Raw genomic sequence first — 17,944 nt, forward strand, 5'->3', positions numbered from 1 at the left:
TATTCCTCCTGAACCTCACAGGGCATCCCCTGAGCTGCAGCATTCCCAGCCCATTGCAGGAAACGGGAATCTCGCGCTCCCCTTTGGCAGGAAGCGCCCCGCACACCCCGATCCCGCCTGGAAACACATCTCCCACCCTGGGGAGCTCTGGGATTCCCGGTTTCCCGGCTCATGGCGGGGACATGGAAGCGGCTGGATCCCATCTGGGCTCGGAGGCGGCGGCTGCATCGCCCCGGCCTTACGCAACCGGCTGGAGAACTGACGGAACCTGTTGGAGCAGAGCGCGGAGCTCCGGGAGTTCCCACCGGCTCCTGGCGCCCATCCCGGCTCGCTGGATCAGCTGCAGGGCTGGCAAAGGGCCCTGCTGCACCCAACGGGGTCCTGCTGCACCCAGCGGGGTCCTGCTGCACCCAAGGGGGCCCTGCCTCACTGTCTGCAATGGGAAAACCTCGCTGGGACACAGGGTCTCCTTCCCAAACCTTGTCCTACATCCCAGGGATGAGCATCTCGGATGCTCCAGCACTCACGGGGGGTTGGTGCACCAGGGGTAAAGCACCAGTGACAGGGATGATCCCTGGGGACCCAGTGTTGGCCACCATCACACACCTAACGTTGGTTGCCATCACCCATGCACCACTGGCCACCATCACTCACCCAACATTGGCCACCATCACCCATCAGCACTGGGATGGAGTGCCATGGCCATGGCAAAGCCTTGGGATGAGCATCCCGGGGTGGGCCGCACGCCATGGGCACAACCTTCTTCCCAGATCTATGGGGTGGGGAGTGGAGACAGAGCCCGTGGGATGACCCGACCCCACTTCAATGCCAGCACCTTCTCTCCTGCCTCCCCCATGAGGAGAGGTCGAGTCCCAGCAGCTCCTCTCTCCTGACGTCGATCAGATGTTTCCCAACGTCCTCCTCTTGAAGAGCAGCTCGTGGCTCGGGAATAAAATCTCCCATTGGGTCACTCCCAGGTTTCAGGCTCCATCGCTGAGGACAGGGACACTCTGAGCAGGTCCAGGAGCTCCCCACACACATCCCAGGAGGAATCTCCGCTCCCTACGGACTGCGGAGGAACCCCCTGACACATGCCACAGAGCTCCTCTGGGCCAGGCGGGAATGAGGTGCTGGAAAGACAAAAGAGGCTCTTCCCATGGAAAGATATAAATAAACCAACTTCTGCTCATCCTGACCCTGCCCAGAGGTGGGACCTCATCCCAGCAGCTCCCTAATGAGCTTCCCTGGAGCTCAGCAGAGCTGCAGCCCTGGAGCAGGGACCCAACGGGCTCCATCCTGCTGGCACCGGGGTCACTCTCCTCTGCTCGAGGGTCTCCAGTGCCCCACGGCAGGAGAGTCCCCATCCCTGGAAGTGCTCAAGGCCAGGTTGGATACAGAGGCTTGGAGCAACCTGCTCTAGTGGAAGGTGTCCCTGCCCAGGGCAGGGGTTGGAGATGTATGAGCTTTAAGGTCCCTTCCACCCCAAACCATTCCATGATTCCATGGGCCATAGCAGGATGCGACCATCTCCTGCACTGGACACCATGGCCGGAGGCTGGGATTTATCCTACCGGGAGCTGAAGGTGCTCAGCACCTCTCACTGAGGTCACAGGGAAGCAGCCCCCTTGCCTGCAGCCCCAGTTTGTATTGGGAGTATTCCAGAGTCAGGGAAGCTTCTAGAAGCCGCCGATGGGCTCCATGGGCTGACCCTGGGCTCCTTGGTCCTTCTGCTTCTCCCCAGGTTCCACAGGCAAAGAGAGGGAGGAAGGAGACCAATGAGTCTGAGAGCTCTTGGATGGGACAAAGAGGGGTGGGAAGAGGGAATGTGGACCCAGGATGTCCATAGCCCCCGGTATTCCCGGTGCCAACGGGAGAGGGGACCACTGGGATATGCTGGGACCGTGTCCAAGCACAGAACCCAGCGCGGCTGGAGCGGGAGCAGCCGGAGGCGACGCGCTGGGAATTCCTGGGCAGGGAATTGCAGGGCTGGGAACCAGGGAACAGAAGGAACAAGGTGGATCCCGGCGGGATCAAAGCTGGTGTTGCAGGAGCCGGGCGGCTCCCGCGGCTGCCACAGCCCATTGCGGAGCCAGAGCGCCCCGGGCGCCGGCGGGAGCCGCCCGGGAGCCGGGATGAGGGTGACATGGGACACCCAGCCCTTGGGATCAGGGTGACATGGGACACCCTGTGCAGCACAGGCACCTCCACGGGTGTCCATCCCAATGTCCATCTCACTTTGTGAGCACAAGCACAGCCTGGGGGACACTGGAGGGAGCAGCCCTGAGGAGAAGGACTTGGAGTGTTGGATGAGAAGCTCATCCAAGGTGCTGCAGCCAGTATTTGTCTGTCCGTCCATCCGTCCATCCACCCACCCACCCATCCATCCACCCACCCACCCATCCATCCGTCCATCCATCCATCCATCCACCCACCCATCCATCCCTCCCTCGCTCCCTCCCTCCCTCCCTCCATCCATCCATGCTCCATCCCTCCGCCCCATGGTCTCTTGGGTCCATAACTGCAGAGCACCCTCTATAGGGCACCAGCGTGCCGAGAGCTGAACAAGCCCCCCCAGCCCCACAGAACGAGATAGAATGAACCCCCACCCTGCACCCCACACACACGGGCATCACCCACCTGGGGGCCACCAGCACTGGGGGGACCCCCACAACACCCAATGACCAATGGACACCCCCCCCCCCAAGATGTACTTGGTGGGTTGTGCTTCACCCCGGGTGGGGTCTCAGGAGGGCCCATTGGGGTTTGGGGGTTCAGGACGGTCCCGTTGAGGTTTGGGAAGTTCCGATCAGTGTTTGGGGGGGTCCAGTTGGTGTTTGGGAGTTCGGGGGTTCGGCAGGGTCCGGTCGGGGTCCGGGGGCTCGAGGGTTCGGGGGTTCGGGGGGGTTCGGGATTTGGGGGTTCGGGGTTCGGGCCCCCCCCCCCGCGCAGGGCGTGATGTGAAACGATGGGGCGCTGCGCGTGGGGCGGCTCCGGCCCCGCCGCTAATGACGGGCGTTGGACGGGGCAGGCCCGGGCCTGCGGGACCCGCCCGGGGTGGGGCCAACCCCGCCGTGGGGCTGGACCCCCATAACCCGCGCTATGGGGCAGGGACCCCCCATAGCACCCCCCCGCTATGGGGCAGGGCCGCCGGGACACCCCCTACCCGACCCCCCGCGTTTTGGGGTGCCCCACCCATGCTGCTGGTGTCTCCCCCCCATTCACCACCAAAGGGAACCCCGAAACTTGGGGGGCGGCGAAGAGCAATGGAGGGGGGTTGGGGAGAAGGAGCCTCTCATGGTGCTGGAAGTGAGGGGGGGTCCCACAGAGGATGAAACAGGGGTTCAGGTCCCATGGCTGGGGGGGGGCCATAAAGAAGCTCCCCCCACGGGCAGGTCCCCCTGAGCCCCCACTATGGGTCAGGACCCCCAGACCCCATCACCCCACAAGGAACCGGGTGTCCGGATCCCTCCCCCCGCAATCCAACCCTGGGACACCCCAAAAGGAGCCGGGACCCGCCCAGAACACTGTGTCAATGCCCCACCTGTGACATGAGCTGTGCCAGGTCTCAGCCTGCCCCGGCTCCCCACACACACCCCATAGCCCTGGGGGTAGGCGCCGAGGCCTGAGACCCCTCCCCAGCCCATGGGACCCTCTGGGTGCCCCCCCCCCGGGTCCCACAGAGAGGGGGGGTTGATGACAGAGACCCCCATGTTTCCCCCTCCGGTCCTTGTGGAGGGGGGGGACAGCGAAACCCGGGGTGACCCCCCCACACATCCCAGCACCCATGGGTGCGCGGGTTTGGAGTGCCCCCCGCTGGGGGTAGGCGGAACAGCACCTAATGGGGGTGATGCATTAAAGGGGGCCCCTCCAGACCCCTAGCCCCCCCCTCCATGTTCCGGACCCCCCCCCCATTCTGCCGCATTGGGGATGGCTCAGACCCCCCCCCAGCACCCCCCGTGCCTCTGTTTCCCCTTGGGGGATGGTCCCGTCTCCATGGGCCGGGGTCCGGAGCCTCAGACGCCCCCGGAGTGCTCAGTGTGGGTTGGGGGGGGGACCCCAACACCGCCATCCCGCCCCCCCCCATCTCCACTCCCATCCCTGCTCCTCTGCTGCCCCCCAGCGTCCCGCGAGCCCCAAAACCACCGGGAGGGGGGGAACCCCTCAAAGCCGAACCCCGGGGCAGGGGAGGAGGAGCTTGAAATTGGGGGAGGGGGAGAAAAGGGGGCGCGGGGCTGGGAACGGGGGGTCGGGGCCAGGGACCCCCCACCCGGAGCGCGTTAATGGGCGCTAATGGCAGCGGACGCGAGGGGGCGCCCCCGGACCGGGAATGGCGGCGGGAGCCGGAGCCGCAAGTGCTGGAGCGGCCGGAGCCGAGGGGGGAACCCAGGACCCCACACACCGCTATGGGGAGAGCGGGGGCTGCGGTGCCCCCCATCCATCACCCGTCATCCATCATCCATCACCCGTCATCCATCACCCACCCATCCACCCCTCCATCCATCCATCATCCATCCACCCATCCCTCCACCCATCCCTCCACCCATCCCTCCACCCATCCATCCATCCATCCATCCATCCATCCATCCATCCATCCATCATCCATCCACCCCTCCATCCATCCATCCATCCATCCATCCATCCATCCATCCATCCATTGTCCACCATCCATCATCCATCCATCCCCCCCAAAGTCACCCACAGCACCCCCCGAACCCCCAAGTCACCCCATCCCATCCCATGGGAGCAGGATCCAGCCTCGCCAGTGCCGGCCACGAGTAACTCAGGGGCTAAGTCCCTGTTGGCTTTATCCCAGCTCCCAAATGGGATCCCATCCATGGAGCCCCCCCAGGGGGACATCCAGGGACCCCTCATGGACCCACCCCAACGGGGACCCCCCCTGCTCCCCATGTCTCTGCCACCCTCAGTCCCCACTAAGGGGGTGGAAAATCCTATTGAACACCCTTTCCATACGGTATTCCCAAGGCTGGATCCCAAACTGGGAGTCTTCACTCCTCCCTGCGCCTCTAGATGAAGGGGGTAACCAGGGAGGGTCCCCTCCTCTTGGGGTGACTCGGGGTCTCTGTGGCCCCACTTTTGGCACAAGCCCCACGGATGGGACACTCCCGCGGCATTCCCGGAACATGGAAGTAAAAGGTTCCCACAGTTTTCCTCCCGGGGCTCAACCCTCCTACGAGACACCAGAGAATCCCCCAGGGCTGAGCCTCGGGCCCCGGGGGGAGGATGGATGGGTGGGAATGTCACCTGGATCCCAGAGGGAATCTGGGCCTGGGGGGACGCTGCCGGGTTCAGCCCACAGACACCCCATAGACATCACATAGACACCCCATAGACGCCCCATACATACCCCACAGATATCCCACAGGCACTCCACAGACATCCCATAGACATCCCATACATACCCCATAGACATCTATGGGCACCCCATAGACACCCTACAGACACCCCATAGACACCCCATAGACATCCCATAGACATCCCATAGACAACCCACAGACACCCCACAGGCACCCCACAGACACCCCATAGACACCCCATAGACACCTCATGGCAGGGTGGAGCAGGTCCTGGTAGCCCAGGATGGACCCTGGCACCCCAAGAGATGTGCTGGCACCCAGGGACGGATCCTGGCACCCAGGGATGGATGCATGGATGGATGGATGGATGGATCCAGGACAGGTCCTGGCACCCCAAGATAGATCCCAGCACCGCAGGATGAGTCCTGGCAGCCAGGTGGGAATTCTGGCATGTGGGGGGGGTCTGGCACCCCAAGATGGTCCCTGGCACCCTGGGACAGATCCTGGTACCTGGGGTGGACCCCGGCATCCAGGGTGGATCTTGGCACCCCAGAGGGCTCCCAGCACCCCAGGATGGATCCTCAGGATGGGTCCTGGCACCCCAGGAGAGACCCAACTACCGCAGGACGGACCCTGACACCCGAATATGGACCCTGGCACCCCGAGATCAACCCCAACAGCCCAGCTGGGTGCTGACACCCCAAGACACACCCAGCACCAAACCAGCTCCCTCTTTATCTCCAAGGCTTTATTCCAGCACCCAGGGCCCGCAGTTCCCACCCCACAGCTCCCATGGGGACACTGGGGCGGGGGGGGCAGGACGGACAGAGGCGGGGGGGGCCCATGGGGGTCAATGCGGGGGTCCATGGGGGTCCATGGGGGGATCCATAGGGGTGCCCATGGGGGGGTCGATGGGGGGTCCATGAAGGGGTCCATGGGGGTCCATGGGGGGATCCATGGGGGTGTCCATGGGGGGTCCATGGGGTGCCCATCGGGGGGTCCATGGGGGGGTCCATGGGGGGTCCATGGGGGTCCATGGGGGGTCCATGGGGTGCCCATGGGGGGTCCATGGGGGCTCATCCGCTGAGCACGTCGGAGCTCTCAGACACCAACTTCCCGTCGCGGGTCTCGATCTTCTTGATGACGATGGCGCGGGCGCGGGGGGGGGGGCGCCGGCGCCGCGGGGGCGGGGGGGGGCAGCGCCAGGGAAGCGCCCGGGCCCCCCCCCGGGGAGCCCCCGAAACCCCCCCCGAGGCCGCCTGCGGGGAGAGGGACCCCGTGAGCAACGGCGGGACGTGGGGGGGTCTGGGGGGGGCACCGGGACATGGACCTTACCTGAGTAGCCCAAGGGCTTGGTGTGGATGCTGAGGTTCTGCACACCCACCTCCAGCCTGCGGACACGGGACACACGTGTGAGGGGACATGGGGCACACAGGGGGACATGGGACACACGGGGGGACATGGGACACACGAGATGTCCATGGGATGTGGGGTGCCCATGGGACATGGGACACGTGGCGGGGGACACACATGTGGCGGGGATACAGCACACACGTGATGGGGCATGACACCCTCGTGTGATGGGGGGGGATATGACACCTACATGTGATGGACATAGGATGCCCACGGGATGCCCGCGGGATGCCCATCGGATGCCCATGGGATGCAGGGTGTGAGATGTGGGACTGAGGATGCCCATGGGACATGGGATGCTCATGGGATGTGGGATGCGGGATATGCGATGCCCATGGGACATTGGATGCCCACAGGGTGACAATGGGACATGGGATGCTCATGGCACTGCCCACAGGATGCAGGGTGTGGGATGGGAGATGTCCATGGGATGTGGGGTGCCCATGGGGCATGGGATGCCCATCGGATGCCCGCAGGATGCAGGGTGTGGGATGTGGATGCCCATGGGACACAGAACGCCCATGGGATGCGGGATGGGGGTCCCTGGTGCCCCACCTGCTCTCCTCTCCCTCCAGCAGCTTCCTGTAGGTCGCGATCTCGATGTCCAGGGCCAGCTTGACGTTCATGAGCTCCTGGTACTCGCGGAGCTGCCGGGCCATGTCCTGCTTGGCCTTCTGCAGAGCTGCCTCCAGCTCCTCCAGCTTCCCGCGCGCGTCCTTCAGCGCCAGCTCCCCACGCTCCTCGGCCTCCGCGATGGCCGAGTCCAGGCTGGATCGCTGCGGCACCGGCACCCGCTGGGACCCCTGCGCCCCACAGCCCCTGCCCCACAGCCCTCTGTGCCCCACAGCCCCTGCCCCACAGCCCCCTGCACCACACAGCCCTCTGCCCCACAGCCCCCCCGCCCCACAGCCCTCTGTGCCCCACAGCCCTCTGTGCCCCACAGCACCACGTCCCAGCATCCCTCTGTCCCACTATCCCCATGTCCCAGTGTCCCCATATCCCAGTGCCCCCCTCTCCCAGCCGCTCCCTGCCCCAGTATCCCCCTGTCCCAGCACCCCCCCATGCCCCCAGCACACCCTTGCCCCCTGTAATCCTCTATGTCCCACTATCCCATACCCCCATGCCCCCCAGTATCCTCTGTATTCCCCAGTATCCATATACCCCCCAGTGCACCCTGTGCCCCTCAGTGCCCTTCATGCCCCCAGGATCCCTCACACCACCCCAAGGATCCCCATGCCCCCAGTATCTGTGTACCCCCCAGTATTCCCCATGTCCCCAAGTATCCCCGTACCCCCAGTATCCCCATATCCCTCTGTATTCCCCATTCCCCCAGTATTCCCCATGTCCCCCAGTGTCCCCATACCCCCAGTATCCCCATATCCCCCCATATTCTCCATTCCCCCAGTATTCCCCTTGTCCCCCAGTATCCCCATAACACCAGTATCCCCATATCCCTCTGTATTCCCCATTCCCCCAGTATTCCCCATGTCCCCCAGTGTCCCCATACCCCCAGTATCCCCATATCCCCCCATATTCCCCATTCCCCCAGTATTCCCCTTGTCCCCCAGTATCCCCATAACACCAGTATCCCCATATCCCCCCGTATTCCCCATTTCCCCAGTATCCCCCATACCCCCAGTATCCCCCATTCCCCGCAGCATCCCCCATGTCCCTCGGCATCAGCTCAGGGTTCCCATGGAGTGCTGGGGGGGGGCAGCGTCTCCCCGCTCCGTGTCCCGCGGCATTCCCAGACCTGGCTCCGCAGCGCCTCGATCTCGGCCTGGCTGCGCTGGATGAGCCGGTTGAGCTCGTGGATGTGGCCGCGGGTGCTGCGCAGGTCGGCCCCGCGCTGCCCGGCCGCCGTCCGCAGCTCCTCGTACTGCACCGCGGGCACCGCAGAAGCGTGTCCCACGGAGTCACGGGAGCACGGAGTCATGGAGTTATGGGAACATGGAGTTATGGGATCACAGGAGCAGGGGAGCACGGGATTGTGGAGTTATGGAGTTATGGGATCATGGAGTTATGGGATCACAGGAGCAGGGGAGCACGGGATCGTGGAGTTATAGGAACATGCGATCATGGAGTCATGTAGTTATAGGATCATGCGATCACGGAGTTATGGGATCATGGAGTTATGGGATCATGGGACCATGGAGTTATGGGATCATGGAGGTATGGGATCAGGAGATTATGGGGTCATGGGAGCATGGGAGCATGGAGTTATGGAGTTATGGGATCATGGAGTTATGGGATCATGGAATCATGGGATTATGGAGTTATGGCATCACAGGATCATGGAGTCATGGGAGCACAGGAGCATGGGAGCATGGAGTCGTGGGAGCGTGGGAGCATGGGATCATGGAATCATGAATCATTGAATCATGGGATCATGGAGTCATGGGATCAATGGATCATGGGATCAATGGATCATGGGATCATGGAACCATGGGATAGTGGAACCATGTACCCATGGAATCCCAGCCGGATGCTCCGGGTTGGCTCTGGTTGTGTTTGGAGCCGGGGTCGCTCCCACCCCTGCTCCGGGGCGGGCAGAGGCCGGAGCTCACCTTGACCTGGTACATGGCCTCGGCCTCGGCGCGGCTGCGCGTGGCGATGTCCTCGTACTGCGCCTTCACCTCCGCGATGATCCCGTCCAGGTCCAGGCTGCGGCTGTTGTCCATGGACACCACCACGGACGTGTCCGAGACCTGGCCCTGCAGCTCCCGCAGCTCCTGCGCGATGGGGACGGGGGGGTCGGGGCCGGGCAGGGACACGGCGGGGGGGATCGGGGGGTCCCCCCAGCCCGAGGTGAGCCCGAACCTCCTCATAGAGCTGCCTCAGGAAGTTGATCTCGTCGGTCAAGCTCTCCAGCCGCGCCTCCAGCTCCACCTTGCTCATGTAGGCTTCGTCCACGTCCTGCGGCCAAGGGCATGGATCACCCTGGTCCTGCCACCCCCCGTCCTGTCACCCCCCGTCCTGTCACCCCATCCCTGTCACTCCCTGTCCTGTCACCCCATCCCTGTCACCCCTCGTCCTGTCACCCCCAGCCCTGTCCCCAACGTCACCTTCTTGAGCAGGACAAACTCATTTTCCTTCTCAGTGCGCTGGTTGATCTCTTCTTCATACCTTGGGGAAGAGGAGAGGGCTTGGAGATGGATGTGGGAATATGGGGACATGGGAACATGGAGATATGGGGATAGGGGACATGGGGACATGGCGATAGAAGGATATGGGGACATGAGGATAGAAGGACATGGAGATATGTGGATATGAGGACACTGGGACGCCAGCTTATGTGGCCATGGGGGTCATATGGATATGGGAACATGAGGACACATGGCTGCAGTGACACGGGTCCTCATGTCCTGCGCAGGGATGCAGGATCACAGGGACGTGGGGATCTGGCAATATGGGCACAGAGGGATGCGGGGTCCCAGAGCCACAGGATCCCACTCGAGTGCAGAACCCCCCCCGGGGCACAGTGACAGAGATGCTCCAACCCCCCAACTGCGGCAGGTCAATAGGGGACCGTGGACCTATGGACCTGTGGACCTATGTACCATGGACATATGGACCTATGGACCTATGGACCTATGGACCATGGACCTACGGAGTATGGACCTATGTACCATGAACCTATGGACCACAGATCTATGGACCTATGGACCTATCTACCATGGACCTATGGACCTATGGACCATGGACCTATGGAGTATGGACCTATGTACCTATGGACCTATGTACCATGGACCTATGGACCATGGACCTACAGACCTATGGACCTATGTACCATGAACCTACGGACCTATGGACCATGGACCTACAGACCTATGGACCTATGTACCATGAACCTACGGACCTATGGAGCATGGACCTATGGAGCATGGACCTACAGACCTATGAACCTATGGAGCATGGACCATGGACCTACAGACCTATGGACCTATGGAGCATGGACCATGGACCTACAGACCTATGGACCTATGTACCATGAACCTACGGACCTATGGACCTACAGACCTATGTACCGTGGACCATGGACATACAGTCCTATGTATCACGGACCTATGGACCTACAGACCAGGGACCTATGTACCACGGACCTATGTACCTACAGACCAGGGACCTATGGCCCATGGACCTACGGACCTATGTACCGTGGCCCCGCGGCCCTGTGGCCCCTGCCGGCCGGCGCGGCGCGGGCACTGACCGGCTCTTGCAGTCGCGGAGCAGCCCCTGCGCGCTGCCCAGCTCCGCCTCCAGGCGCTGCCGCTCCTGCCCCAGCGCCTCCAGCTGCCGGCGCAGGCTCCCGCTGTAGCGCTGCAGCAGCGCGGTGGGGCCGGGCCCGCGCGGCCCCTGCGCCTGCCCCTGCAGCAGCGCCCACTTGGTCTCCAGCAGCTTGTTCTGCTGCTCCAGGAACCGCACCTGCGGGGGGGGCAGCGTCACCCCACACGGCACCCCCCGGCGGGGCAATGGGGCGGGGCGGGGGGGGCTGGGAATCGGGGCTCCTGGGTGTGAATTTGGGGGTCCTGGGAGCGAATTTGGGGTCCTGGACGTAGTCCAGGGGGTCTTGGGAGCAGTTTCTGGGGGGTTGGGTGCAAATTTGGGGGTCCTGGGAGCAGAATCTGGGCCCGGGATGTGAATCTGGGGGTCCTGGGTGTAACTTGAAGTGTTTGGTGCAGTTCTGGGGTCCTGGGTGTGACTTTGGGGTCCTGGTGCAGAATCTGGGAGCTTAGATGCAAGTTTGGGGTCCTGGGTGTGACTTTGGGGTCCTGGTGCAGAATCAGGGAGCTTAGATGCAAGTTTGGGGTCCTGGGTGTGACTTTGGGGTCCTGGTGCAGAATCAGGGAGCTTAGATGCAAGTTTGGGGTCCTGGGTGTGACTTTGGGGTCCTGGGTGCAAATCCAGGTCCTGGGGGTGAATGTGGGGTCCTAGGAGCAAACTCGGTGTCTTGGGAGCAGAAACTGGGGTTCTGGATGAAGTTCTGGGGTCCTGAGTGTGAATTTACGGGCTTAGGTGCTACTTTGGGGTCCTGGCTGCATTCCAGGGAGATCTTGGGCGCAGTTTTGGGGTCCCGGGGCTGAATTTGGCATCTTGGGAGCAGAATTTGGGGCCCTGGGTGCAATCCAGGGGTTCCTGGGTGCAGTTCTGGGGTCTCAGGTGCACTCTGGGGTGCTGGGTGCAGCCTGGGGGTGCCCCCAGGGGATCCCCCGTCCCCCCATGGACACGGAGCTGATGGATCCCCAGCAGAGCACCCGGAAGCGGGTGCTGGGGGGTCCCCATTGCAGCCCGGGGGGGCAGGACCATGTCCCCAGCAGTGGGAGGGGATGGGATGGGGGTGTCCCCACAGATGGTGCCGGGGGACCCCAAGCGGGAGGTGATGTGCCCCAAGGGGGGCAGGAGGTCCCTAAAAGGGCCTTAATGTCCCCAAGGGGCTCAGGGTGGACCCGAAGGGTCCATAAGGTCCCAGAGGGGCTCAGGAGGTCCCCGAGGGGGTCGGGATGGAGCTGGAGGAACCAGGACATCCCTGAAGGGGTCAGGAGATCGTTGGGGGGGTCTCGATGTCCCCAGGGGGCTCAGGATGGACCCGAAGGGTCAGAAGGTCCCAGAGGGGCTCAGGAGGTCCCCAATGTCCCAGGAGGTCCCCACGGGCTCCTGAAGGTCCCAGAGGGGCTCGGGAGGTCCCTGAGGGCTCCAGAAGGGCTCCGGAAGCCCCCGAGGGGGTCTGGATGTCCCGGAGGGGCTCAGGAGCCCCCCGATGCCCCCCGGGGCGGGGGGGGGTCCCGTCCCGGCCCCACCTTGTCGATGAAGGAGGCGAACTTGTTGTTGAGGTCCTTGATCTGCTCCTGCTCCTGGCGCCGCACCCGCTGGAGGCCGGGATCCAGCTCCAGCTCCAGCGGCCGCAGGAGGCTCCGGTTCACCGTGACCGAGCCGATGCCCCCCCCGGCGCCCGGCGCCCCCCCCGGCAGGGCCCGGCCCGGCGCGGCCCCGGCGAGCAGCGCCAGCCCCGAGCAGGAGCGGGAGCTGAAGGAGCGGCCCGGGGCGGCCGAGCTGCTCCGCAGCGGCTTCCTGGGGATGGAGACCGACATGGAGAGAGGCTGGGAATGGGCTGGGAATGGGCTGGGAGCGGGCAAAGAGCTTGGGAGGTGGGCAAAGAGGAGGTTGGGAGATGGGAAAGAAGGTTGTAAGACGGGCGAAGGGGCAACAAGAAGGGTGGAATGAGGTTCGGAGGCAGCAAAGAGGCTGCGAAGAGGTTGGAATGAGGTTGGAAGAAGGTTTGAATGAAGTCAGGAGCCGGCAAAGGGGCTACAAGGAGGCTGGAAGGAGGTCGAGAAGCAGGAAAGGAGGTTGGAAGGAGGTTGGGAGGCAGCAAACAGGTTGGAATGAGGTCGGGAGCCGGCAAAGGGGCTGGAATGAGGCAGGAACGGGGCAGGACGGGGCTGGAGGGCGGCGCAGGGGCGGGGGCCGGGCAGGGCCGCGGCCCCGCAGCAGGTTGGCTGCTCGCTCGCCCGGGCCCGCAGGACAGGCAGGACGGGACGGGCAGGACCGGGCGGGGAGGCTGGTGGGGCCGGCGGGGAGGAGGCGCCGGGTTGAAACCGGGAGCTGGGGGAGGAGAATGGGATGAGGTGGGAGGGACCCGGGCCGGGAGAGCGGCACCTGCCTCGGATTAACCCCTTCGGAGCGGCCGGGAGCTGCCAGAACCCATCCAGGAGCCACCAGAATCCATCGAATCCATCCAGGACCCGCCAGGAGCCGCTAGAACCCAACCAGGACCCATCCACAAGCCAAGCAGAACCCACCAAATCCATCCAGGATCCATCCAGGAGCCACCAGAACCCATCCGGAACCCAACCAGAACCCATCCAGGAGCCATCCAGGAGCCACCAGAACCCATCCGGAACCCAACCAGAACCCATCCAGGAGCCACCAGAACCCATCCAGGAGCCACCCAGAACCATCAAATCCATCCAGGAGCTGCCAGGAGCCAGCAGAACCCAACCAGGACCCATCCAGGAGCCAAACAGGACCCATCGAATCCATCCAGGATCCATCCAGGAGCCACCAGAACCCATCCGGAACCCAAGCAGGAGCCATTAGAATCCATCCAGGAGCCACCAGGAGCAACCAGAACCCACTGAACCCATACAGGAGCCGCCAGAACCCACCCAGGATCCATCCAGGAGCCAACCAGAACCCATAGAACCCATCCAGCACCCATCCAGGATCCACCAGAACCCAACCAGGACCCATCCAGAACCCAAACAGGACCCAACCAGAACCCATAGAACCCATCCAGCACCCATCCAGGATCCACCAGAACCCATCCAGAACCCAACCAGGACCCAAGCAGAACCCATCCAGGAGCCAAACAGAACCCATCAAATCCATCCAGGATCCATCCAGGAGCCACCAGAACCCAACCAGGACCCACCAGAACCCATCCGGAACCCAACCAGGACCCACCAGGAGCCATCAGAATCCATCCAGCACCCCTCCAGGATCCACCAGGACCCATCCAGAACCCAACCAGAACCCATCCAGGAGCCACCAGGATCCCCCTGCAACGCTCCAGGCTTGGGGAAGAGTGGCTGGAAACTGCTCATGGCAAAGGACCTGGATTGATGGAGCTGAACATGAGCAGCTCGTGCCCAGGCAGCCAAGAAGCCCCCAGCATCCTGGCCTGGCTCAGCACCAGTGCGGCAGCAGGGCCAGGGCAGGGATTGTCCCCCTGTGCTGGGCACTGGTGAGGCTGCACCTCGAATCCTGGGTCAGTTCTGGGCCCCTCACTGCAAGAGAGACATTGAGGGGCTGGAGCGGGGCCAGAGAAGGGCCCCGGAGCTGGTGCAGGGGCTGGAGCACAAGTGTGATGAGGAACGGCTGAGGGACCTGGGGGGGTTTAGTCTGGAGAAGAGAAGGCTCCTTAAGGGGGGACCTTATCGCCCGCCCCCCCCGACATCCCGTCTCCATCCCAGATCCCGTCTCTCCATCCTGCCCAGTTCCTCTTATCAGGGGGAATTCCCAGCCTGGCACATTCCAACCCCTCTGGGGCCGGGCTGGGGCTGGGCCGGGACTTGCGGGGACACCCCCGGGGCCCCCCCAGAGCGCTGGGACCCCCCGAATCGACCCCAAATCCACCCCCACAGCTCCCCATTGCCCCCCCCCGCTGCCTCCCATTGTCCCATTGCCTCCATGGGAGGAGGCTGGGGGGTCCATAGGGGGATGAGGATGGATCAAGGGGGTAACGGGGGGGTCCCCAGCAGGATGAGGGTGCATCCAGGGGAGGATGAGGATGGATCCAGGGGGGATGGGGGGTCCGTAGGAGGATGAGGATGGATCCGGAGCAGGATCGAGGCTCGTCCCGGCCCCTCCCGTGTTTCTGGCCCCGCGGCACGATCGGAACGTGCGATAACGGGGGAGCGGCTCCGGGACCCCCCCGCGGCCTTGGGGGGGGGACGGAGGGGGAGCACATCTGCGGGGGGGGTGGGGGGTGACCCCAAAGTGCTGCACCCCCCATGGGGACACCGCAGTGGGGATGGAGAGGGACGGGCAGGGCGGGAGTGGGTCAGGGACAGGGCAGGGATGGAGGGGCCCGGGTCCATCAGGAGCGTGGGATTGGGATGGGGAGGGACAGTGGTGGAATCCAGCAGGGATGAGCCCCAGGTAATGGGATGTCCCAGCTCCATCCTTCAGGACACTCTGGGGATGGGAAGGCGACAGCAGTGTTGTCCAACAGGGATGAGCTCCGGGTGCTGGGATGCCCGAGCTCCATCCTTAAGGACACTCTGGAGATGGGAAGGGGACAGTGGTGGCATCCAGAAGGGATAATGCGTGGTGGGATGTCCCAGCTCCATCCTTGAGGATGGGCTTGGGATGCAGAGGGGACAGTGGTGGCATCAGTGGGGATGTGCCCGGGGGATGGGATGCTCCAGGTCCATCACCTCTGGGTGCCCTGGGGAAGGGGGGGACACATCCAATGGGATCCAGGGTACCCCCAGCACCCCGAATCCCCCCCTGCAGCATGTGCTGGACAAGGACACCACGACCACCACGAGCAGCACCCAGAGGAGCTCCCAGCGCAGGGGGGGGTGTCAAGGGATGGGGTGCTCTGGGTGGGGGGGATCCCGGACCCCAATAAAGAGACAATTCCACCCCCTTGGAGGAGATGTTCCATTGGTGGGACCTGCTGGAACATAAGGTGGGGAAATTGGGGCACAGGAGGGGATGGAGAACGGATGGACGGAGGGTGCGGGTCTCCCCGCTCCGGTCCCGGTGCGGGCGGCGCCGCCAACCTCAGTCTCGGCTCCTCCTCCGCCGGCGGTGGGCGGGGCCCACGCTCTCACGTGACCGCCTCATCCGGGTCCTTTGCCTTCTCTGCCTCTTCCCAACATGGCGGCCTCAGGTGAGCGCAGCGCGGCCGCGCCGGGTCCCCCCCCTCCTCCTCCTCCTCCTCCTCCCGGTGCCCCCCCCCCCGGAGCGGGCCCGCTCCGGGGGGGGCACCGGGAGGAGGAGGAGGAGGAGGAGGAAGGGAGGGGGGCGCTCCGGTAACGGAGCGGGGGGGGGTGTTGAACCGCCCCCCCCCCCCCGCGGTGCCCTCGGGCCCGCCCGCTCCCATCGGCGGTGATTGACAGCGCGGGGGGGCGGGGTGAGGGGGGGGCCCGGCGCGCGGCGCTGCGCAGGCGCGGGGGGGGGCGCGGGGCGCACGTGGGGGCGCGGCGCGCACGTGGCCGGTACCGGGGGGGGGGGGGGGGTCCATTATATGGGGGGGGTCCGTTATATGGGGGGGTCCATTATAGGGGGGGGTCTATTATAGGGGTTTGTTATAGGGGGGGTCTATTATAGGGGGGTCTATTATATGGGGGGTCCTGTTATAAGGGGGGTCTGTTATATGGGCAGGTCTATTATAGGGGGATCTATTATGGGGGGGTCTATTATAGTGGAGGGGTCTATTATAGGGGGGGTCTATTATAGGGGGGTCTATTATAAGGGGGGGTCTATTATATGGGAGGTCCGGTACCGGGGTGGGTTTGGCCAGTGCCGAGGTTGTGTTTCCGGTTCCGGGGGGGGGGGGATCGGCTCCAGCCCCCCCCCCGGCTCCCGCCTCCTTGTGCCCGGGGTTGGGGGGGAGCCCCCGGCGCCATCTGGAGCCGGCGGGAGCAGGAAGTGCCCAAATTGCCCCTTTCCCACCCCAAATCGCTGCGGTTCTGGAGTGTGACCGGGGAGTCCCGGCGTCACCCGGCTGGGACGGAGCTTGGGAGCCTCCTGGTCATGGAGCCAGGGAATGGGTGGGGATGGAGGGACCTGAAAGCTCCTCCAGGCCCCTGCCCCGGGCAGGGACACCTTCCACTAGAGCAGGTTGCTCCAAGCCCCTGTGTCCAACCTGGCCTTGAACACTGCCAGGGATGGGGCAGCCACAGCTTCTCCATCCAACCCATCCCAGTGTCCCAGCACCTTCACAGGGAAAAACTTCCTTATCTCCAGCCTGAACTTCCCCTGTTCCAGTTTGAACCCATCACCCCTTGTCCCACCGCTCCAGCCCCTGGTGAAGGTCCCTCCCCAGCGTCCTTGTAGCCCCCTCCAGCCCCTGGAGCTGCTCCGTGGTCTCCGGCAGCTTCTCTCCCCCAGCCCCGATGTTCCCAACCTGGCTCCCTGTGGGAGCTGCTCCAGCCCCTGCTCTGCCCCACGGCCTCCTCCGGACCCCCAAGGCCACCGCTGACCCCTGGCCCTGGGGCTGGTTGCACAATTCCAGGGATGCGGATCCCGTCTGCCCTGGGCAGCCTGTTCCGATGCCTGAGCACCCTCTGGGGCAGGAATTGTTCCTCAGCTCCATCCAAACCTCCCCTGGGGCAGCTCGAGGCCGGTTCCTCTTGTCCCATCCCTTGGGAGCAGGGACCGGCCCCCTCCTGGCTCCAGCCGCCTTTGAGGATCCTCAAGGTCCGTTCCAGCCTGGATCCTGGCATTCCTTTCTGGGAGTTGTGGGGCAATAACGTGCCCCCTGAGCCCATTCCTCACGGGATTCCTGCTCCAGGCCCTTCTCCAGCCCCGTTGTCCCTCAGGGGCCTGGAACTAAGACCAGGATTCCCTCAGCAGTGGGATTATCCCATCCCTCATCCCGCTGGCCACGCTATTCCCAGTCCAGGCCAGGATGCCCTTGGATACCTGGGCACAAGCTGGATCCTGTCCCAGCCTCGTTCCGCGCTCCCAGCTCTTTCCCAAAG

At 64.1% G+C, this 17,944-nt stretch overlaps 1 protein-coding gene across 1 annotated transcript; it reads right to left on the reverse strand.

Moving 5' to 3' along the window:
- Positions 1-6,042: 6,042 nt before the first annotated feature.
- On the reverse strand, positions 6,043-13,121 carry LOC115618801 (keratin, type II cytoskeletal 8-like). The gene is given in 10 exon segments (XM_030510724.1): positions 6,043-6,482; positions 6,484-6,574; positions 6,651-6,706; positions 7,284-7,504; positions 8,482-8,607; positions 9,296-9,460; positions 9,549-9,644; positions 9,794-9,854; positions 10,939-11,153; positions 12,527-13,121. Coding segments are annotated over 10 exon segments (1,413 nt in total). The 5' UTR covers positions 12,818-13,121; the 3' UTR covers positions 6,043-6,391.
- Between the last annotated feature and the right edge of the window lie 4,823 nt (positions 13,122-17,944).

The sequence above is a fragment of the Strigops habroptila genome, chromosome 23, assembly GCF_004027225.2.
Source record: "Strigops habroptila isolate Jane chromosome 23, bStrHab1.2.pri, whole genome shotgun sequence".
NCBI classification, from domain to species: Eukaryota; Metazoa; Chordata; class Aves; order Psittaciformes; family Psittacidae; genus Strigops; species Strigops habroptila.